This window comes from Hylobates moloch, unplaced genomic scaffold (genome assembly GCF_009828535.3).
Source record: "Hylobates moloch isolate HMO894 unplaced genomic scaffold, HMol_V3 SCAFFOLD_18, whole genome shotgun sequence".
Taxonomy (NCBI): Eukaryota; Metazoa; Chordata; class Mammalia; order Primates; family Hylobatidae; genus Hylobates; species Hylobates moloch.
This window is the reverse complement of record NW_026652293.1, coordinates 68064251-68088176: the sequence shown is the minus strand read 5'-3', so window position 1 is coordinate 68088176 and position 23926 is coordinate 68064251. Positions and strand designations below refer to the sequence as shown.

Genomic DNA, 23926 nt, shown 5'->3' with positions numbered 1-23926 from the left:
TTTTTGCAGGAAGCCATTCTTTGGTTTGTTCATTCACATGAGGTACTTAATCTCACTGTGTCTATTTCCTCCTCTAAGATGAAGGTGCTACCCCACCCATTTCAGATGGTTATTCTGGGGGCTAAATGATTTAACACACGTAGACTGCTTAGAACATGCTGCCATATGCCATGCATTCAGTAGATCAATAGATGTTGTCATTATCATTATACTCCTCATCTGGATTGAGGGGGTCCTATTCTTTAAGAGCAGTGTTTCTTCACCAGGGGCAATTTGCCCTCTGCGCACAGAGCAGTGTATAGAGACACTTTCAGTTGTTAAAACTGGATGTAGGGTGATACTGGCATCTAGTGGGTAAAGGGACAGGGATTCTGCTAAACATCCTGCAGCTACAGGGCACCACCCCACCCCCGCCCCAGCAAATAATTATCTGGCCCAAAATGTCGTTGGTGCTGAGATTGAGAAACTGTATTCCAAAAGAAAGTCACATGGGGTGCAGCAAAGAGGAAGAAAATAAACTTTAATGCTTCAAGCTAATCGCAGTTTCATGGAGTCTGCTCCATTATCTTGGTCAGCCTTATAGAAAGAATTGCAAATTTTGATTAGTTCATAAAAAATATTATTTTCTCTTAGAATGTCCTTGTTCTTAGGAAATACATGCCGAAATACTTAAAGTTAAAAATTCATGATACCTATATTTTATTTTCAAGTGATCCAACAACAGAAAAGTGTGTGTGTAGAGAGAGAGAAAAGGCAAATGTGGCTAAATGTGAACAATTGGTGAGTCTAGGTGATTTGAATGGTAATTTGAACTTTTCTATAGGTTTGAAGTTTTTCAAAATAAAAATTGGGTTGGGGGAGAGGGGTTAACCTTCCTTGCTTGTGTTCAGGATGGTATATCTGGCAGTGGGTACTAATGATGGGAAGTACTCAGCCAAAATAGTGAGTTACCTTTGTAGTTATTAGGACTTTTTTTCCCCCTAATTTTTATTTACTTATTTATTTTTTTGAGACAGGCTCTGGCTCTGCTGCCCAGGCAGGAGTGCAGTGGCATGATCATAGCTCACTGCAGCCTCAACCATCTGGGCTCAAATGATCCTCCTACCTCAACCTCATGAGTAGCTGGGACTACAGGCACCTGCCACCACGCCCAGCTAAATTTTTTATATCTATTTTTTTTTTTTTTTTTTTTTTTTTTTTTGAGACAGCGTTTTGCTCTGTCACCCAGGCTGGAGTGCACTGGCATGATCCTGGCTCACTGCAACCTCTGCCTCCCACGTTCAAGTGATTCTCCTGCCCCAGCCTCTCAAGTAGCTGGGATTACAGGCACATGCCACCACACTGGCTAATTTTTGTATTTTTTAGTAGAGACAAGGTTTCACCATGTTGGCCAGGCTGGTCTTGAACTCCTGACCCCAGGTGATCCACCTACCCTGGCCTCCCAAAGTGCTGAGATTACAGCCGTGAGCCACCACGCCTGGCCTAAATTTTTTATTTCTTGTGCAGACGGGTGTGTCGCTATGTTGGCAGGCTGGTCTTGAACTTCTGGCCTCAAGCAATCCTCTCACCTCCCAAAGGTCTAGGATTACAGGCTTGAGCCACCACACCTGGTCTAGTTTGTTTGTTTGTTTAGAAACGGAGTCTTGCTCTGTCACTCAGGCGGGAGTGCAGTGGCGCAATCTGGGCTCCCTGCAACCTCCACCTCCCGGGTTCAAGTAATTCTCCTGCCTCAGCCTCCTGAGTAGCTGGTACTATAGGTGTGTGCCATCACGCCTTGCTAATTTTTTGTATTTTTAGTAGAGATGGAGTTTCACCATGTTAGCCAGGATGGTCTTGATCTCCTGATCTCGTGATCCGCCCGCCTGCCTTGGCCTCCCAAAGTGCTGGGATTACAGGCATGAGCCACTGCACCTGGCCACCAGGTCTACTTATTAAGAGTTTTAATGATTATAGCCTTGTGCTTTTTATCTCCCTTCAGGCTTTAGGCTAAATAGACTTGATTTTATTACTTTTATTAATTTTGTATAATATTTTTTTCTTTTAAAAACAAGCAGGCCAGGTGTGGTGTCTCAGGCTTATCCTCTCAGCACTTTGGGAGGCCAAGGCGGGCAGATCATTGAGCCCATGAGTTTGAGATGACCAGCCTGGGCAACTTGATGAAACCCAGTCCCTATTCAAACAACAAAAATAACCACACACACAAAAAGCAAGCAATTATTTAATAGTGGCTATACCTGGTGGGGAGCTAAGATTATGGATGATTTTAATTTTCTTCTTTTTGTATATCTAAGTGTTCCATAATAAACATATTAGCTTTATATAATAGAAAAAATAAACTTTTAGCAATTAAAAAAATTCTCTCCTGTTGTACAAAATTCTGTTTTTGTTGAAAATATGTTTAATTTTAAATACTTTTTTTTGCTGCATCAAGGCTGATTGGGTTTATTTGCTCAGAAAAATGATAGTGATTGTTTGCTGGCATATCATCAGCAAAGAGTAACAGAAGAGAAATAGGTAGTGTATTCCATTTGCGAAAGGAAGTTCATCATCTTACTCCCTCCACCCTTGGTGATTGCCTGGAGTTACATGTCGGCAGTATAGCTTGTCCAGTAAGCAGGTCGCCTGTAAGGTTTTCATTGTGTAGCTCACTAAAGCATAAATCTCAGTGGGCGTCACAAGTGATTCTTCACAAGTAAAGACTACTGTGTGTTTCTCTTAAAATATTTATGTTTTGGCCGGGCGTGGTGGCTCACACCTGTAATCCCAGCACTTTAGGAGGCCGAGGCGGGTGGATCACGAGGTCAGGAGATCGAGACCATCCTGGCTAACACGGTGAAACCCCATCTCTACTAAAAATACAAAAAATTAGCCAGATGTGGTAGTGCATGCCTGTAGTCCCAGCTACCCAGAAGGCTGAGGCAGGAGAATCACTTGAACCTGGGAGGCAGAGGTTGTAGTGAGCCAAGATCACACCACTGCACTCCAGCCTGAGTGACAGAGACAGAGCAAGACTCTGTCTCAAAAAAAAAAAAAAAAAAAATTATGTCTCTATTTTATGTTGTCCTTAATGGTACAGTTGGAACCTGAAACTAATTTCAGTAAAAAGCAGACTATTTTTGTTCACCTGAGTCACTAGCAACATTATTGTTAGCATTATGGACACTTACATCCTTAGACAGAGTTTCACTCCTGTTGCCCAGGCTGGAGTGCAATGGCTCAATCTCGGCTCACTGCAACCTCCACCTCCCAGGTTCAAATGATTCTCCTACCTCAGCCTCCTGAATAGCTGGGATTACGAGTGCCTGCCACCACACCTGGCTAATTTTTGTATTTTTAATAGAGACAGAGTTTCACCATGTTGGCCAGGCTGGTTTTGAACTCCTGACCTCAGGTGATCCACCCGCCTCCGCCTCCCAAAGTGCTGGGATTACAGGTGTGAGCCACCATGCCCAGCCTATATCCTTATTTTTTATGAAGGTTGAAATTCTTTATATATAGTCATTTCTCCAATCCACAAGAAGTTGTTAATGTTTATAGGCACAGAAATTCTGTATATATTTAAGCTACTCTGTTGTTTGGATGAGAAATTTGAAGCTTTATGGAAAAGAATTGATGCGTGAAAGGAGTTAACAGACAGCTTGCTTATGTTATGGGAGAGATACATATGATATCTCATTTTTCCAACCTGTATCATGCTATTTTTTCCCAACTTTTATTTTGGTTTTTATGATCTTAGCAGGGAATTGCCATAAACAAGTTGTTTTGGATCTTAAGAGATACCTGGCTTCGTAATTGCCTTACATCAGAATAAAAAGTAGGTATATGAGAGCAGAGGTGAGGAATAGAAATTAAACTGTGTTGTGGAGCAGAAACAGGTATAGGAGACAGGTGGAAGATAAAGCTTCTTCCTTGCTTAGTAGTAAAACATCTGATGGGTTATTTAAGTTCCATGAATAAGTCAAGATGATTTGGGGGGACTAGGGAATTTTTCTGGTAACTATTCAATTATTCATTGAATTTGTTTGTTGTATCATAGCCTAGTCACAGACAAATGGAGTTGGGTGCCAGGAAGGACCCACTGTGAAATAGCATGTCACATGTCATGTCAATTGAATGGACAGTACAGAGAATTACGCGTTTTATCATCTTTTCTAGATTTGTAGTTTCAAGGTGAGGATTTTTATCTGGTCACTATAGTTTTTACTTTTGGTATGATTCATTATTTCCTTTTTGCTTTCCTCTTGAATATTAATCGTTAGGATTTGCTACCTAGCCTTCTGTTTTATTTTACTTATTCTTCCCAGGGAATTTCATTCATTACTGCCTGTATGCTGAAGGCTGTTAAATCTATAATTACAGCCCCAGCATCTCTTGTGAACTCCAGACATGCTTTGAGCTGCCTTCTGAACTTCTCCACTTGAATGTTCCATGGGCATTCTAATGGTAACATTGTCTCCATCCCACCTGTTCTCATCGCCTGTATTTTTAATCTTGGGTAACCATCTCCTTTTCCTCAAGTCATCTAGACCAGAATCATGAGAGTTATCCTAACTCTCATGTCCAGGTACTCACCAAGTCGTATCAGTTCCTTATCCTAAGTGTATATGCTATCAGTCCTTACAAACTCTATCACTGTTAAAGTTTTAGAAGAAAATAGAGTATACCAAGGGCAAGAAGTGGTTGTTGCAAGGAGAAAGAGACATGATTAACACAAAGCATGTGTTCATGTGGTCAAGCATATTAGTCCATTTAGTGTTTCTACAAAGGAATACCTGAGGCTGGGTAATCTATAGAGAAAAGAGGTTTATTTGGCTCGTGGGTCTGCAGGCTATACAAGAAGCATGGCAGCTGGGCACGGTGGCTCATGCCTGTAACCCCAGGGCTTTGGGAGGCTGAGGCGGGCAGATCTCCTTAGGTCAGGAGTTTGAGACCAGCCTCTGGCCAACATGGTGAAACTCCATCTCTACTAAAAATACAAAAATTAGCTGCGTGTGGTAGTGTATGCCTGTAATCCCAGCTACTCAGGAGGCTGAAGCACGAAAATCACTTGAACCTGGGAGATGGAGGTTGCAGTGAGCAGAGATTGTGCCACTGCACTCCAGCCTGGGCAACAGCGAGACTCCATCTAAAAAAAAAAAAGAAAAGAAACATGGCACCAGCATCTGCTTCTGGTGAAGGCCTCAGGAAGCTTCCACTCATAGTGGAAGGCGAAGGGGGGGAGTAAGCATGTCACATGGTGAGAGAGGGAACAAGAGAGAGATGCCAGGCTCTTTTAAAAAACCAGCTCTTGAATACAAATAGAGCAAGAACTCACTCATTACTGTAGGGAAGGAGTCAAACCATTCTTGAGGGATCAATTCCCATGACTCAAACACCTCCTACTAGGCCCTACCTCCAGCGTTGGGGGGTCACACTTCAAAATGAGATTTGGAGGGGCCATATATCCAAACTATATCATCAAGAGGCCTGGGACTTAGCAACAGGTCCTAACACTGACCTTCCAGTTCACTTAGAGATTATCAGATTCTTACTGATGTGTAAATTCACAGAAAATCAGTGCATAAACCAAAATGTCAGTTCATTCATCTTTAATGCTCTTGGCTCATTCAAGTGATTTCAATGCCCAGGTCCCCTATCTAGGAACCTCCTGTTTAGTTTGTCAAGGTACCTAAAAAGCTAAATCTGAACTGTGCTAGATTTGGGCATCGAACTTAATTACAACAGCGGAAGAGTGGGTGTTTTAGAATGCTATTTTATCTAGGTAGAATGTGACCTAAATGCTTTTTTTTTTTTGAAATGGAGTTTCGCTCTTGTTGCCCAGGCTGGAGTGCAATGGTGCGATCTCAGCTCACCATAACCTCTGCCTCCTGGGTTCAAGAGATTCTCCTGCCTCAGACTCCCAAGTAGCTGGGATTACAGGCATGTGCCACCACGCCCAGCTAATTTTTTGTATTTTTAGTAGAGACCGAGTTTCTTCATGTTGGTCAGGCTGGTCTTAAAGTGGCTTTAATAGCTCTGAATACACAATAGCTAAGATCCAAACTGGGATTAGATACCCCACTATGCTTAGCCCTAAACTTCAACAGCTGAACTAACAAAACTGCTCGCCAGAACACTACAAGCAACAGCTTAAAACTCAAGGGACCTGGCTATGCTTCACATCCCTCTAGAGGAGCCTGTTCTATAATCGATGAACTTCCAACCTCAGGTGATTCGCCCGCCTTGACCTCTCAGAGTGCTGGGATTATAGGTGTGAGCCACTGCACCTGGCCCAAAATGCTTTTTATCTTCCAGTTATTGCATCTTTCTCCCCTTTGATATTGCTACATTGCCAAAATTTTCCTCTTAATCCAATCTTCCTATACTGGCCTGTTGATATGTTTGATAATACGTTGTCTTAAGATATTGACGTTACTAATTAAGCTTCAATCATACAGTTCTTCCCAATTATTAGAAACGTTGTTTCCTCTGGGGCCGGGTGTGGTGGCTTATGCCTGTAACCCCAGCACTTTAGGAGGCCTACGCAGCCAGATCACTAGAGGTCAGGAGTTTGAGACCAGCCTGACCAACATGGTGAAACCCTGTCTCTACTAAAAATATAAAAATTAGCCAGATGTGATGGCGTGCACCTATAGTCCCAGCTACTCTGGAGGCCGAGGCAGGAGAATCGCTTGAACCCAGAGGCGGAGGTTGCAGTGAGTTGAGATCGCACCACTGCACTCCAGCCTGGGCAACAGAGCGAAACTCCGTCTCAAAAAAGAAGAAAAAAAAGAAATGTTGTTTCCTGTTATGTAGGGATTTAATTATTTCAGATTTGACCTCAAGTTTAAGAGAATGTTAAGGCCTCAGAAGGAATAGAATTGAAAAAGAAAAATAAATTTTTAAAAAGAGAATTAAGTCTACTTAGGGAACGTATAGAAACAATCAGCACCTGTTTAAAAGATACGAAAATGGAATCTTTTAAAGAGGCAGTTCAATTTCTGTGTGCCTTTTAGTGGTAATAAAGGCACTATTTTACTAAGCAAAGGCACTTCACCATATAGTTTATCACTAATCTTCTAAACAGCCCTTTGAGGTCAGTATCATTTTCTCTCTTTTAAAGATTAGAAAATGATGACACTGCTTAAGGTGTATCTGCAAGATCTGCTCTGAGAACCCTAGGGCCCCACCCATTGCATGAGTTTCACAGATAATGAAGATTAAGGATACATTAGCTGAATACAAAGTGATAAACTGCCTGAGGAATCTGGACTCGGAATATTTTTATCTGTTTTGGAGGAGGAAAAAAGTATTTCTTTAAAAAAAAAAAAAAAAAGGGAAGGGAAAGGTTGGGCCGGGTGCGGTGGCTCATGCCTGTAATCCTAGCACTTTGGGAGGCCGAGGCAGGCAGATCACTAGGTCAGGAGTTCAAGACCAGCCTGGCCAACATGGTGAGACCCCATCTCTACTGAAAATACAAAAATTAGCTGGGCATGGTGGCGCGTTCCTGTAATCCCAGCTACTTGGGAGGCTGAGGCAGGAGAATCACTTGAACCAGGACCTGGGAGGCGGGGTTTGCAGTGAGCAGAGATCATGCCACTGCACTCCAGCCTGGGCTACAGAGTGAGACTCCGTCTCAAAAAAATAAAAATAAAAAAAGAAAAAGTTTTATCAGTCTGTACAGAGGGAAAAAAATGTTTATAAACCACTGACCTAGCTTATCAGACAAATTGAATTTTGTATGGTTTCCCTATACTGCTGGCTAAAATGAGACATTATTGTAAAGTACTTTATCTCTTCATTTTAACATGAAAGTTTTTAGAGTATTAGAGCTATACTTTCATATAATCCTCTATACTATAGTCAATTCTAGTTTATTTTTAGTTCAACATTATTTATTCAGCAAACATTTTGAGTTGTCAGTCATGTCAGGCTGGGCTTGATGCTGGGGATGCAGTGGTTGATCAGGCAAGCTCCTTCCTGTTCTCAAGGTGTTTGTCTTCTATAGGGGCAGTTAGCTTAATAATAAAATAAATAAGAAATATCAGAGTGATAAATGGTATTAAGAAGATAAAACAGGTGGATGTGATAGAAGTTGGGAGTTGGAGCCTTCTGGAGGACATCTGGAGAAAGCCTCTCAGAGGAGAAGGTAGTGGAGCTGAGACCTGAGCAGGACTAAGGAGCCAGCTGTGCACAGAATTAAAAATGGGATCATGGAGAAATTAGAAGACATTAAGATTTCAATGTATATCAGACCTTGGGACGGGGACATAGCTCTCTAAGCTCAGAATTTAATAGTAATAATCACAAAGGAAAAGTTTGTGAGATTTGCCAAGGTGAAATTTATGGACTTCTGAATTTCAAAAATAACATTAAGTAGCAAATGAAAAACTATTTTAGCATATAAAATGTGCACAGGATTAAGATAATTACTCTATTAAAAGCTTGCATAGATGAATAAGAAAAATAGAAAACTCAGAGGGCAGATGGCAGAGCAGCATGATAAGGCAGTCCTCAGAAGAGAACATGGAATTCATAAACATCACTAGGAATCAGAAATCCAACTAAGCCAATCATTTTTTTTTTTTTTTTTAAATTCAGGCAGGGCGCCGTGGCTCATGCCTGTAATCCCAGCACATTGGGAGGCCAAGGCGGGCAGATCACTTGAGGTCAGGAGTTCCAGACCAGCCTGGCCAACATGGCGAAACCCCATCTCTACTAAATATCCAAAAATTAACCGGGCGTGATGGTGAGCGCCTGTAATCCCAGGTACTCGGGAGGCTGAGGCAAGAGAATCGCTTAAACTTGTAGAATGAAGGTTGCAGTGAGCCGAGATCGCACCATAGCACTCCAGCCTGGGTGGCAGAGCGAGGCTCTGTGTCAAAAAATGAAAAATAAAACCAACTAAATGAGGACTCATTTTGTAAAAATCTAGTATATTAGGTTTAACTTTTTTTTACTAGTATCCCATACCAGGGAGAATACGGTGCAGTTGTCATTCTCATACATTGCTGATAACCCTATAAATTAGTAAAAATTGCTTTAAAAAAGCCGTTGGCGGTGTATACCAAAATCCACAAAAGATACCTCTTTCTTGTCCCAGTAATTTCACCTCTGGGAATTTAAGTAAAAAACAAATTGTTAGGGATAAATAAACATGTACACCAAAACATGCCTACATTATTTTAGTAGATACTTAGTAGATATTTTAGTAGACATTTAGTAGCAACCAAATGTCTAATAGTAGGGGAAAATGAGTAAATCAGGATGTATCTGCTCATTGGGATGTTATACACACATGAGGAAGAGTGGTTGTGACAGCTGCAACAACATAAAGAAATGCTTTTGATACAATGGGAAATGGCAAACAGCACTATGCAAAATTGTCTATATACTCTTTGTAACTGTTTTTTTTATATGTGTATGGAAAAAACAGTCAAAGATATACACCAAACGCTAACAGTGGTATGTCAGAGTTAGGGGGTGAAAATTTTAAATGATATGTTTTGGGAAAAAATTTTCTCTAAAAATCTTACCTGAAAACATACTTAAAAACTAAATGACAGCAATAAGGAAACTGACTCACTATTCATCTTTCCACAAAAGAGCTTTGAAGGTACAATCGTGTGGGAGAGCCAAGACCTCCACGGCCTTGTGTCAAGAAATCTCCACAAAGTGACAGTGAATGATGGAGGGGGAGTTCTCAGAGTCATTACAGTAAGTCATTTTTTTTTAAGGTTTAATTGCATATTTTAGCTTCTTTTTAATACATAAAAGTGTTCTAAAATTTACCTTAGAGCCCAGGCAGCATGGAGCAATGATTCTTGTGTGTTTTACAACATACATAGTAGCAAATGTTGTTGTCTTCGTAGTAAAGGCAAAAACTCAAATATGATCATGTAACTCCAGCGTTAGTGAGTTTATAGTTTTGCCTTAGGATTGGTGCATTTTTAAAGTGCAATATTTTACTTCTGTTTGTTTTTTTTTTTTTTTTTTTTTTTTGAGAGGGTCTCACTCTGTTTCCCAGGCCGGGATGCAGTAGCACGATCACAGCTCACTGCAGCCTCCACCTCCTGGCTTAAACAATCCTCCCACGTAGCTGGGACTACCGGTGTGCACCACCACACCCAGCTAATTTTTTGTGTTTTTTTGTAGAGATGAGGTTTCACCACGTTGCCTAGGCTGGCTGCAAACTTCTGAGCTCAAGTGATCCACCCACCTACGCTTCCCAAAGTGCTGTATTACAGGCATGAGCCACTGTGCCTGGCCTATTTCTCAGTAATTTTTAAGTTAGCATTCTAGAACACTTGCTCAGTAGTATTCAGAGTATTGACTATCTCACCTTGAAAATAAAATCTCAGTTAAAATACTATAGATAGCCAGGCGCGGTGGCTCATGCCAATAATCCCAGAACTTTAGGAGGCCGAGGCAGGTGGATCACTTGAGGCCAGGAGTTTAACACTGGCCTGGGCAACATAGCAAGACCCCATCTGTACTAAAAATACAAAAACTTAGCCAGGCGTGGTGGCGCATGCCTGGAATCCCAGCTACTCAGGTGGCTGAAGCATGAGAATTGCTTGAACCTAGGAGGCAAAAGTTTCAGTGAGCTGAGATCACGCCACTGCACTCCAGCCTGGGTGGCAGAGTGAGACTCTGTCTCAAAAAAACAAAACAAAAAACAAACTACTATAGATAAAAATATTGGAAAATAAGGCGGGGTGTGCTGGCTTATGCCTGTAATCCCAGCACTTTGGGAGGCTAAAGTGGGTGGACCACTGGAGGTCAGGAGGTCAAGACCAGCCTGGCCAACATGGTGAAACCCTGTCTCTACTAAAAATAAAAAAAATAAAAAAAATAAAAATTAGCTGGGCATGGTGGCACATGCCTGTAATCCTAGCTACTCGGGAGGCTGAGGTGGGAGGATCGCTTGAACCCCAGAGGTGGAGGTTGCGGTGAGCCAAGGTCATGCCACTGCACTCCAACCTGGGCAACAGAGCAAGACTCCATCTCAAAACAAAACAAAACAAAATAGAAAATAATATTGAGTACTTTCATTTATTTTGCTGAAGCAACTCTGGGATTTTTGACTCTCATATTTCTCAGTCAGCTTTACTTTAAATTTAAAACAGTTTGACAGGTGAATTTCTCAAAGTAAATGTAGGACAATAAAGAAGGTATATGAGACTTAAAATGAACTTTAGTAAACAAATGCTGTGTATGGTGGAATCATAGACAATCTTTTATTCTCCTCGCTCTCCTGTCCAATGATTAGGAATGTACTTGGCATTTAAATTCACAAGCTTAGTGAATGAATATTAACCTCATTTACATGGATTAATTTCTGAGTTGAATATATGATATGTTATTACTCATTCAAAAAACATTTACTGTATACCTGTTCTAAGGCAGAAACAATGGCAGGGTAAAATAGACATACTGGTGGCCCACAGTGGAACTTACAGTCCAGTGACGGAGAAAGACATTAAACAAATAGACCCATAGATTCATTTGTAGTTACACATTTAGATTTGTAGGCCATGTTTAGGATTTCATTCATGTTTAGGATTTAGAGTTTATTATGACAGGTAAATTTCACAAAGTAAATGGAGGACAATAAAGATGGTGTTTATTTTAGTAAGCACACCACTTGTTTACTAAAGTTCATTTTAAGTCTTATGAAAAATTTTTTACTGAAAATAGAAAGTTTTATGGAATTATGACATTTTTCTTTCCTTATTTTACAAGGCAAATAAATACCTTTACTATCTTGCCTCCTTTTCTATTTATGAAACTTTAAAATACCCAGCATATGCCGAAATTCTATAGTATTGGTTATACTAAAAGAAATAAGTTGGCCAGGCGCATTGGCTCACGCCTGTAATCCCAGCACTTTGGGAGGCTGAGGTGGGAGGATCACGAGGTCAAGAGATCAAGACCAGCCTGGCCAACATGGTGAAACCCTGTCTCTACTAAAAATACAAAAATTAGCTGGGCGTGGTGGCGGGTGCCTGTAGTCCCAGCTGCTCGGAAGGCTGAGGCAGGAGAATTGCTTGAACCCAGGAGGTGGAGATTGCCGTGAGCCGAGATTGCGCCACTGCACTCCAGCCTGGCTACAGAGCGAGACTCCGTCCCAAAAAAAAAAAAAACAAAAAAAAAAACAGGTTTCTGAGTTGAGAACTAGGTTCAAATGTAAAGACTCAAATGATCTGCTTTGGGAGTAAAAATTATTATAGAGGGCTAAAGATAGCTTAAACATACAGTTAACCTAAAAAAACAAAAACAAAACCAGATAACTTTTTAAAGCCTACGCTAAGAAACCCCAGGTTCAAATTAAGATTTTCATGACAAATGTGTACAGCTGAGAGTTTTCACTAAGTTTTATTCCCTTGCCAGCAAGTGATGTCAGAAAAATTTTAAAGGCAAAAAGCCAAGTTGCGACCTTTTAGAGAGAAGTTAATAAACAAATTACTATTGAGTTCTAAAACCAAAACAATATAGAAATATACAATAAAAAATAAAGCATAGGCTGGGTGCTGTGGCTTACGCCTGTAATCCCAGCATTTTGGGAGGCCGAGTTGGGCAGATCACCTGAGGGCAGGAGTTCGAGACCAGCCTGACTAACATGGTGAAACCCCGTCTCTACTGAAAATACAAAAATTAGCCAGGCGTGGTGGCTAATGCCTGTAATCCCAGCTACTCAAGAGGCTGAGGAAGGAGAATCGCTTGAACCCGGGAGGGTGGAGGTTGCAGTGAGCCAAGATCACGCCATTGCACTCCAGCCTGGGCGACAAGAGCGAAACTCCGTCTCAAAAAAGTAACTAAGTAGGCCGGGCACGGTGGCTCACACCTGTAATCCCAGCACTTTAGGAGGCCGAGGCAGGCAGATCACCTGAGGTCAGGAGTTCGAGACCAGCCTGGCCAACATGGTGAAACTCCATCTCTACCAAAAATACAAAAATTAGCCAGGCATGCTGGCAGGCGACTGTAATCTCAGCTACTCAGGAGGCTGAGGCAAGAGAATCGCTTGAAGCCGGGAGGCAGATGTTGCAGCGAGCTGAAATCACGCCATTGCACTCCAGCCTGGGGGACAAGAGCAAGACTTCATCTCAAAAAACAAAAAAAAAGTAAATAAGTAAATAACAAATAAAGCATATACAGTCTTTTATGGAACTGCAAGGTTGGAATCTATAGCATGCACCTTTAGTAATTTTCACATTTGGCTACAAACTTATTTTATTTTATTTTTTTGAGATGGAGTCTCACTTTGTCACCCAGGCTGGAGTACAGTGGCATGATCTTGGCTCGCTGCAATCTCCTTCTCCCAGGTTCAAGTGATACTCCTGCCTCAGCCTCCAGAGTAGCTGGGATTATAGGCACACACCACCATGCCTAGCTAATTTTTTTGTATTTTTAGTAGAGACAGGGTTTCACCATATTAGCTAGGATGGTCTTGATGTCTTGTCTTCGTGATCCACCCGCCTCCGCCTCCCAAAGTGCTGGGAGTACAGGTGTGAGCCACTGCGCCTGGCCTACAAACATATTTTAAATTAAATGACAAGTTACTACAGTGACCTTAGATTACTTGTTCTACTGGCCTTAAGACATTGCTTTGTACAGTACAACTCTGAAAAGATCTGTTTAAGAATAGCCAAGCAGTAGCTCTCTTGATTAAATGAAGGTGTAGAAAAAATACTGTAAATACACTGAATATGGACTCTGTCTGATCTAGCCCACAACAGCCAGACAGTACTCTGGTAGATGTACCATAGTGGTTTAGTGTGTACAGAAGAAAACAGCTCACTCTGAGTAAGGCCATTGGGTAACTTTTGAAGAGAGATAACTCTTTAATAATAAAAGACTCTCCATTCTAAGAGGTAGAAAGGACTATCATTGGCTGCTGTCACAATAGGCTTAGGCACCTTCAACAACATCAACAGGCTGGGCACAGTGGTCCACACCTGTAATCCCAGCACTTTGGGAGACCGAGGCGGGAGGATCGCTTGAGCCCAGGAGTTCAAGACCAGCCTAGGCAACACAATGAGACCTCTTCTCTACAAAAAATTTATAAATATTAGCTGGGCATGGTGGCGCAGACCTGTAGTGCCAGCTGCTTGTGAGGCTGAGGTGGGAAGATTGTATGTTCAAGGCTAGAATGAGATATCATTGCACCACTGCACTCAGCCTGAGCATCAGAGTGAAACCCTGTCTGTAAAATGAAATTAGGCCAGGTGCGGTGGCTCACGCCTGTAATCCCAGCACTTTGGGAGGCTGAGGCAGGTGGATCACCTGAGGTCAGGAGTTCGAGACCAGCCTGACCAATATGGTGAAACCCTGTTATTTAAAAAAAGAAAAAAAAAAAAAAGAAAGAAAAAAATTAAAAATTAAAAAAAATTTTTTTAAATCAATATTCAGTAGAGTTCAATTTGAATATTTGGGACAGACTATTGATTTTGAGCCTTTCTCTGCATGGTCCCTTAACTTTAAAGCGTGCCAAGATGTATTTGAACTCATGAGAATTTTTAGTTTCCAAAAAATCAAAGGTTGTAATACATATTTTTTTAAGTGGTGGGGTTGGGATGTAAAATCAATTGCTTTTTGTACTACTAGAGTAGCAAGTACATAAACGTGATTCTATGTAAGTTGCAATTCTGAACACCTTATGGAATGTTGGGTATATCTTATCTTTAGTATTGTAATTAGATAACAAAAATAGTAGAATACCGTATGTCATCCTGATATTATAAGCCTCTAGTGCACCAGCATCTTAGATGCATTTATCTGCTGCAAGTGGAGTCATATTATGATTTTTGTCAAATCGATTTTAAAATATGATCAATGTATTTTTAGTAATGAATCATTGAGTACATTCTTATTCCTTTCAGGCTGGGGAGGGTGCATTGCCTCATGAATTCTTGGAAGGTGTGGAGGGAGTTGCAGGTGGTTTTATATATACTATTCAGGGTAAGTTTGCTAGTTGAAACTTGAAAAGTACACTGCATCTCTTACATTTAATCTTTATACTTGACAGAAAAGGATTTTTTTTTTTTTTGTCTTTTAAAAAACTTTATTCAGATAAAATTCACCCTTTTAAAGTGGTTGAGTGGTTTTAGTATATTCATAGAGTTCTACAACCGGCTCCACCTCCCAAAAGGAAACCCCACACCCATTAGCAGTTACTCCTCATTCTTACCTCCCCAACCCCCCACCCCCTAACAACTACTGATGCACTTTCTTTCTCTACGGATTTGCCTGTTTTGAACATTTCACATAAATGGAAATGTACAGTATGTGCTCTGTGTGTCAGTTTCTTTGCTGTAACATGTTTTCCAGGTCTGTCCATTTTGTATGTATCAGTACTTTTTTATGATCATATAATATTCTATTGCATCGATATACCCTATTTTATTCATTCATTAATTGATGGACATTTAGATTGCTTCTACTTTTTGAGTATGAATAATTCTGTAGTAAACATGTAGGTACAAGTTTTTGTGTGGTCATATATTTCCATTTCTTTTAAATATCTAGGAGTAGAAGACCTGGGTCATATAATTGTGTGTTTAATCACTTGAGTCACTGTCAGGTTGTTTTCTAAAGCAGCAGCCCATTTTACATTTCCGTAGTCAGTATATGAGGATTCTAGTTTCTCCATATTCTTGTCAACACTTACTAAATTGTCTGTCTTTTAAAATATACCAGTCTTAGTGGGTGTAAATTGTTATTTCATTGTGATTTTTATTTGTATTTCCATAATAACTAATGATGTTGAGCATTTTCTTCATGTGCTTATTGGCCATTTGTATATCTTCCTTTTTTGGTTTGTTGTTTTTCTTTTTTTTTTTTTTTGAGACGAGGCCTCACTGTGTTGCCCAGGCTGGAGTGCAATGGCATGATCACAGCTCACTGTAGCCTTGACCTCCCAGGGCTCAAGTGAACTTCCCATTTCAGCCTCCTGAATAGCTGGGACTACAAGTGCATGCCACCATGCCCAGCTAATTATTAAATATTTTGTAGAGACAGGGTTTTGTCATATTGCTCAGGCTGCACACTGTTAAAAGGGTGAATTATTATGGTATGTGAACTAGATGTGGGAAGTGAGGGAGAGAGGAGGAGGGAGGAAGTGAAGGGAGGAAGGGGTGGAGAGAGGGAGAAGGTAGTGAGGGAGGGAGGGGTGGAGGGAAGAAGGGAGGAAAGGAGGAGAAAGAGAGAGAGTCATTTATATCTTCAGAGAAATATCTATTCAGATCCTTTGCCCATTTGTAAAATTATTTTGTTATTGTTGAATTGTAAGAGTTCTTTATATATGCTGGATACAAGCCCCTTATCAGATACACACTTTGCAGACGGTGCCCTTTAACACACAAAAGTTGTAAATTTTGATGAAGTCCAATTTTGTCACGTTTTTGCTGTCATATGTAAGGAACCATTGTCTAATTTGAAGTCACAAAGATCTGTGTCTTTGTTTTACAGTTCCAAGAGTTTTATAGTTTTAGCACTTGTATGTAGGTCTTGGATCCATGTTCATTTTCATATGTGGCATGAAATAGAGGTTTAACTTCATTCTTTTGCGTGTGGATATCCAGTTGTCCCAGCACCCATTTGTTGAAAATCAATGACTGTAGATATAAGGATTTATTTCAGGACTCTCAATTCTATTCCATTGATCTATATGTCTGCATCCTTAACCAGTACTACACTGTCTTGATTATGTAGCTTTTTAGTAAGATTTGAAACTGGGAGGCTGGGCACGGTGGCTCACTCCTGTAATCCCAGCACTTTGGGAGGCTGAGGCAGGTGGATCACGAGGTCAGGAGTTCGACACCAGCCTGACCAACATGGTGAAACCCTGTCTCTACTAAAAATACAAAAAAATTAGCCAGGCATGGTGTCGGGCGCCTGTAATCCCAGCTACTCCAGAGGCTGAGGCAGGAGAATCGCTTGAACCTGGGAGGCAGAGGTTGCAGTGAGCTGAGATTGCCACTGCATTTCAGCCTGGGTGACAGCAAGACTCTGTCTCAAAAAAAAAAAAGAAATTAGGAAATGTGAATCCTCCAACCTTGTTCTTTTTCAAGCTTGATTGGCTATTCTGGGTCTCTTGCACTTCCACATGAATTTTATGATCAGCTTGTCAATTTGTGCAAAAAAAAAAAAAAAACCTAGCTGGAATGTTTTAAGGGATTGCATATATATATTTAATTTCAATTGGTTTTGGGGGAGCAGGTGGTGTTTGAGTACATGAATAAGTTCTTTAGTGGTGATTTCTGAGATTTTGGTGCACCCATCACCCAAGCAGTGTACACTGTAACCAGTGTGTAGTCTTATTCCTACCCCCTTCCCACCCTTTCCCCACCGAGTTCCCAAAGTCCATTGTATCATTCTTATGCCTTTGCATCCTCATAGCTTAGCTCCCACTTATGAGTGAGAACATACGATGTTTGGATTTCCATTCCTGAGTTATTTTACTTAGAATAATGGCCTCCAACTCCACACAGGTGCTGTGAATGCCATTATTTTGTTTCTTTTTATGGCTGAGTAGTACTCCATGGTATATATATATACTACATTTTCTTTACTCATTGATTGATGGGCATTTGGGCTGGTTCCATATTTTTGCAGTTGCGAATTGTGCTGCTATAAACATGCATGTGCAAGTATCTTTTTCATATAATGACTTATTTTCCTTTGGTAGATACCCAGTAATGGGATTGCTGGATCAAATGGTAGATCTACCTTTAGTTCTTCAAGGAATCTCCACACTGTTTTCCATAGTGGTTGCACTAGTTCACATTCCCATCAGGGATTGCATTCTATCTGTGGATCAACCTGGGGAGTACTGCCGTGTTAACAGTATTAAGTCTCTGAACATCCATGTCTTATTAAATTTCCTTCAATGATGTTTGATTTTCAGTATGAAAGTCTTGCACTTCTTTTGTTAAATTATTAAATACTTATGTTATCTTTTTGATGCTGTTGTAAGTGGAATTGTTTTTCTAATTTGATTTTAAGATTGTTCATTGCGAGTATATAGACATACAGATGGTTTTTGTGATCGATCTGTGTGCTGCAACATTGCTGAACAGATCCATGTATTAATCATTTTATAGTTAGACCTTATGATTTTCTACATGCGAGGTCATTTCATCTGTAAGAAGAGATAGTTTTGCTTCTTCCTTTTCAATCTGGATGCCTTTTTTCTTATCTGATTGTCCTGGCTGGAACATGTATGTTGAATAGAAGTGGCAAAAGCAGACATCCTTTCATTTTCCTGACATAATAATTTATGCTCATATTTTTCAGATACATGCAGTGAAACAAAATGTGTTACTAGTCTAAAAGGCTTGTATTTAATTTCTGCACTCCTGTTGTTACCAGCCATTTTCCTGTTACTACAATTTTATAACACTTTCACTTTCCTTCAAGTGTTAAATTATACAGATGCCCCTTGACTTAGATAATGTTACATCCTGATGAACCCATCTTAAGTTAAAAATGTACATTGAAAATGCATTTCATACACTTAGCCTGCCGAATGTTATAGCTTAGCCTCACCTACCTTAAACTTGCTCAGGACACTTACATTAGCCCACAGTTGGGCAAAATAATCTAACACAAAGCCTATTCCATAATAAGGGTCGAACATCTCACAAGACTGTAGTCACATGAGAAACAGAATGGTTGCATATGTACTCAAAGCATAGTTTCTGGTGAACACATATTGTTTTTACATTATCCTAAAGTCAAAAAATTGTAAGTCTAAACAGGAGGTCAGGCCAGGCGCAGTAGCTCACACCTGTAATCCCAGCACTTTGGGAGGCCAAGGCAGGTGGATCACGAGGTCAGGAGTTCGAGACCAGCCTGACCAACATGGTGAAACCCCATCTCTACTAAAAATACAAAAGTAGCCGGGGTGCTGGCGCACGCCTGTAATCCTAGCTACTCGGGAGGCTGAGGTAGGAGAATCGCTTGAACCCGGGAGGCAGAGGTTGCAGTGAGCTGAGATAGCACTACTGCACTCCAGCCTGGGTGACAGAGTGAGACTTCATCTCTAAAAAACAAAAACAAAAAAAACAGGAGGTCATCTACTCCTGTGTTTCTCAGAGGCTGTTCTGTGTTCTGTCTACCTGCATCAGGGTCGCAGCAGTGGCCATTAAAAATACAGATTCCTGGGAGCAGGGCAGAGGGAAAAAAGTAGATTCCTGGGCTCCACCCCAGACCCACTGAATCTTTAGGCTTGGGGCCCAGGAATCTGCATTTCAGCAAGCATTCCCAAGAATCACTGATTGAATCCAGCACCATTTTCTACAGGTGAGACTGCTGTGGTCTAGAGACAACAGAACTTGTCCAGTATCTCACAAGTCATGAGAGGCAGAAGTCAGATATAGGCCTTCAGCTCCCCACCTCATACTTTCCATTTGCAGTGACAAAGAGTGCAGTGCTAAATTATATTTCGTTTCCTTTGCTACCCTCAGCAGCTCACTTTCTTTGTATTTTTCAAAATTTTTCTTTTATTTGATTGAGACATTTTTAGAAAATCCTGACGTCTCCTGCCACAGTGAAAGAATTGCCTTAAATCAGTAGGATCTGGGGACAGTCCCTGCACACATGTGACAAGTGACTCATTAACTTGTGAAGTGGCAAATAAATTGTCTTTTAAGCACATTAGTAATCATTTTTATTATGAAATATCATGGCCAGGCATAGTGGCTCTTGCCTGTAATCCCAGAACTTTGGGAGGCTCCCAGAAACTTGGGAGGCAAGAAGATCTCTTGAGCCCAGGATTTCGAGACCAGCCTGGACAACATAGCGAGACCCCATCTCTACAAAAAACTTAAAAATTTCCTGGGTGTGGTGACAGGTGCCGGGAGTACCAGCTACTTGGGAAGCTGAGGTGGGAGGATCACTTGAGCCCAGGAAGTTGAGGCTGCAGTAAGCTGTAATTATACCACTGCATTCCAGCCCGGGTGATAGAACAAGACCCTGTCTCAAAAAAAAAAAGGGAAATAATCATAAATACACCAGAAATAGTACTGAAACACGCATGTACCCAGTGCTCAGAATTAACAAATGTTTATTTACATTTTTTCTTATTCATTTCTGATTTTTATTTTTTATTTTTATTTTTGAAATATGGCCAGGCATGGTGGCTCATGCCTGTAATCTTAGCACTTTGGGAGGCTGAGGCAGGTGGATCACCTAAGGTTAGGAGTTCGAGACCAGCCTGGCCAACATGGCAAAACCCCGCCTCTTGTTACAAACAATTAGCTGGGCATGGTGGCAGGCGCCTGTAATCCCAGCTACTCACAAGGGAGGCTGAGACAGGAGAATCCTTGAACCCGGGAGGTGGAGATTACAGTGAGCTGAGATCGTGCCACTATACTCGAGTCTGGGCAACAGAGTGAGGCTGTGTCTCAAAAACAAACAAACAAAAAAACATTATATGCCGGGCGCAGTGGCTCACGCCTGTAATCCCAACACTTTGGGAGGCTGAGGCAAGTGGATCACTTGAGGTCAGGAGTTCGAGACCAGCTGGCCAACATGGTGAAACTCCGTCTCTACTAAAAATACAAAAATTAGCCAGGCGTGGTGGCACACGCCTGTAATCCCAGCTACTCGGGAGGCTGAGGCAGGAGAATCACTTGAATCTGGGAGGTGGAGGTTGCAGTGAGCCGAGATCATGCCACTGCACTCCAGCCTGGGCAACAGAGTGAGATTCTGTCTCAAAAAAAAAAGAAAAAAGAAAACATTGTAGGTACAGTTGAAACCTTTTCCTTGTGGTTCTCCCTAGATGTATTCCTCTTCACTCTCCTCAAAGGGGGTGCCACTTTCCTAAAATTCATGTGTACCCTTCCCATTCTTATTTTTCTACCTTGAACATATTTACATCTCTTTATTTATTTATTTATTTGAGACAGGGTCTCGCTCTGTTGCCCAGGCTGGGTGGAGTTCAGTGGTGTAATCATATCTCACTGCAGCCTTGAACTCCTGGGCTCCAGGGGTCCTCCTGCCCTGGCCTCCCAAGAAGCTGGGACCAGAGGCTTGCACCACTATGCCTGGCTAATTTTTAAATTTTATTTAGAGATGGGGTCTCCCTATATAACCTAGAGTGATCTCAAACTCCTGGGCTTAAGCAATTCTCCTCCCTTGGCCTCCCAGAGTGCGGGGATTACAGGCATAAGCCACCATGCCTGACCATGTCTTTAAATAACATAGTTTTGAATGTTTTATAATTGATATCTGTGGTGTCGTATTTATCACTTGGCAATTTTCACTCAACTTTATTTTTTCATCCCAATCCTTTTAACATGCAAGATCAGGGTAATTTTTTTAACTGCTATATTTCATTATGTGAATATACTACAACTTGGCTGTTTTTTTTTTTTTTTTTTTTCTCTCAGTGGACATTTAGGTCGGTCCCATTTTTCTTCCCACAGTTACAAACAATGCTGTAATTAATATCCTCATGTGAAATAACATTAGTAGGGATGTATCTACAAGTGGCCTCAACTGAACCATAAGGTGTACACATTTTCAGCCTAAGTAGATATTGCCAAATTGCTTTCCAGAGTGGGAGCATCGACTTAATCCTACTGGCAGTGTATGAGAGTTCTCATTTTTCTACCTAAAGTTCCAAACAACTGCATGTGTTTCTGTTAGGTTACCTTGGGAAAAGAACTTTAGTGCACATCGTCAGTTCTGAATGTTAAGTTTACAATAGCATTTTTCTCCAACTCTCAACTTTTCCTTTTTAGAAGGTGATGCTCTCTTACACAACCTTCATTCTCGCCCTCAAAGACTTATTGATCATATAAGGAATCTCCGTGGGGAAGATGCCTTACTGAAGGAGGAAAGCAGCATCTATGATGATATTGTTTTTGTGGATGTTGTCGACACTTATCGTAATGTTCCTGCAAAATTATTGAACTTCTATAGATGGTAGGTTGTAAAAATGTTGGGTAGCTAGAACTTGTTTTATTGTTAGTTTCCTTTTTTTGAGATGGGGTCTTACTGTGTTTCCTAGGCTGGTCTTGAACTCCTGAGTGCAAGCAAACCTCCTGCCTTAGCCTCCTGAGTAGCTAAGATTGCAGACACATGACACTGTGCCTGTCTTATTGTTCTTTTGCTATCGAGACAATTTATCAACTTCAAACCACTGAGATTTCAACAAATACAAACAAACCTAAGGCCACTGAGCCCCTGGGATATGACCTATTATATCCTAGTTCCTTGCGAAAACTGAGCTGCTAAGATGCTGCCACTTTATTTTGATAAAGATCCACAATGTGATATTAACCTATCAAAAACATGGCAAAAATTGGCTGGTGGCTTATGCCTGCCAGCAGCACTTTGGGAAGCCAAGGCAGGCAGATCACTTGAGATCTGGAGTCTGAGACCAGCCTGGCCAAACATGGTGAAACCCCGTTTCTACTAAAAATACAAAAATTAGCCAAGTGTTGTGGTGAGCGCCTGTAATCCCAGCTACTCAGGGGGCTGAGGCATGAAAATCACTTGAACCCAGAAGGCGGAGGTTGCAGTGAGCCAAGATCACACCACCGCACTCCAGCCTGGGCGGCAGAGTGAGACTTTGTCTCAAAAAAAAAAAAAAAAAGTTGATTCATTTTGAGTCATTTCTTCTTGCCTCGGTTGTCTCAAGCCAGCATTAGATAAAAATCAGTGAGTTTGGGAATGGTCCATTTTTAGTTGTATTTATACCCACCAACCCAGATTCCCCAGTTATAGTCACTCACATTTAGGTTACTGATAGGAATTCTCTTCTACTGACTATCTACCTTATACTTCCAGTCTCTACTCCATCCATTTAAAAACTACCTCCCTGATTCTAAAACTCTTATATAGCTGGCTTACTGAAATTCCACAACTCCCAGAATCTATCATATTTATAATTTCCCAGACCCTCTAGTGTTTCTTGGAACTTACTTTTAATTCCTACTTTTATAAGAATAACAGTAGCAATATATAATAATAGTAACATATATATTTTATATATATAATCTTAACAGGTATAGTTATTAGAATTATTAGTTACTCTATGATCTCAAAATTTTCTGTTGAGTTTCCTGGTACTGTCTATCCCGACCATGGAGCCAAAACTTTCAAACTGTATCTCTGATTAGGCCAAACCTGTAAGGGCATTCACTTTTATTTTTTTCACTTTTATTTTTAAAAACCTTCTTCTGTTCCTTGGTGAGGCCCAGGGTCTGTCTCTTTCTTTTCTTCTCTGTTGCCCTAGGCAGAGTGGGAAGTTACCAAGAACAGTACTTTACGGATACAGTTCCCTGGTCCCGAGGGGTAGATGGTCTAATTGGTTTATGGAAGGTAATGTTTCTTAGCTGGAGCAAATTATTTATTTTTTTTTTTTTTTAATAGAAACAAGGTCTCAAGCAGTCTTCCTGCCTTGGCCTCCCAAAGTGCTGGGATTATAGGCATGAGCCACCATACCTGGCCTGCTGGGGCAAATTAATATAATTTGGGACTCGTCCTGTGAGTAGAGGGCAGAGGTCAATGAAAGTTGGAAATCTGGGTGTGTCGAATGCTAGGTTAAGTTTAGACAGCTGTAATAAGAAAAAGAACCTCCTTTTAATTTGGGGCTGCCAATGAGAGTTGCAATTGTAGGTGAGGCTGAGGTGAGGAATGGGCATGGAGGTACCGAGGGTGGGAAGTCAGGGCTGAGAGCCCCAGACTCTTCTTTAGAGCAAGGTATTTCCTAGGTGTGGAAGTATCTTAGCCTCTCCCTTAGTCTCCACTGTCGCTATTCTGGCTGCCACCTTCTGTCCCTGGATCGCTGCAGTAACCTTCAACGGGACTCTGATCTGGGACCTGCGTCCCCACAGCTGGCATCACCCATCTCCACACACAAATGAGTTTCATTATTTCTTCCTCTTTATTTCAGTTATCAGTGACCTAAATATTCTTTATCATGAAAATTTAT

At 41.0% G+C, this 23926-nt stretch overlaps 1 protein-coding gene across 2 annotated transcripts in view; it reads left to right on the top strand.

The window, feature by feature from the left end:
* The window catches only part of B3GALNT2 (beta-1,3-N-acetylgalactosaminyltransferase 2), a 59245-nt gene that overhangs the window by 27745 nt on the left and 7574 nt on the right, over nt 1–23926 (top strand). The window contains exons 6-8 of one of the 2 annotated variants that reach the window (XM_032136445.2): nt 9586–9696; nt 14862–14940; nt 21729–21912. In XM_032136445.2, coding sequence (XP_031992336.1) covers nt 9586–9696; nt 14862–14940; nt 21729–21912 — 374 coding nt within the window. Of the gene's footprint in view, nt 1–9585; nt 9697–14861; nt 14958–21728; nt 21913–23926 lie in introns of those variants that run through there. The other variant, XM_032136446.2, reaches the window with a different exon arrangement.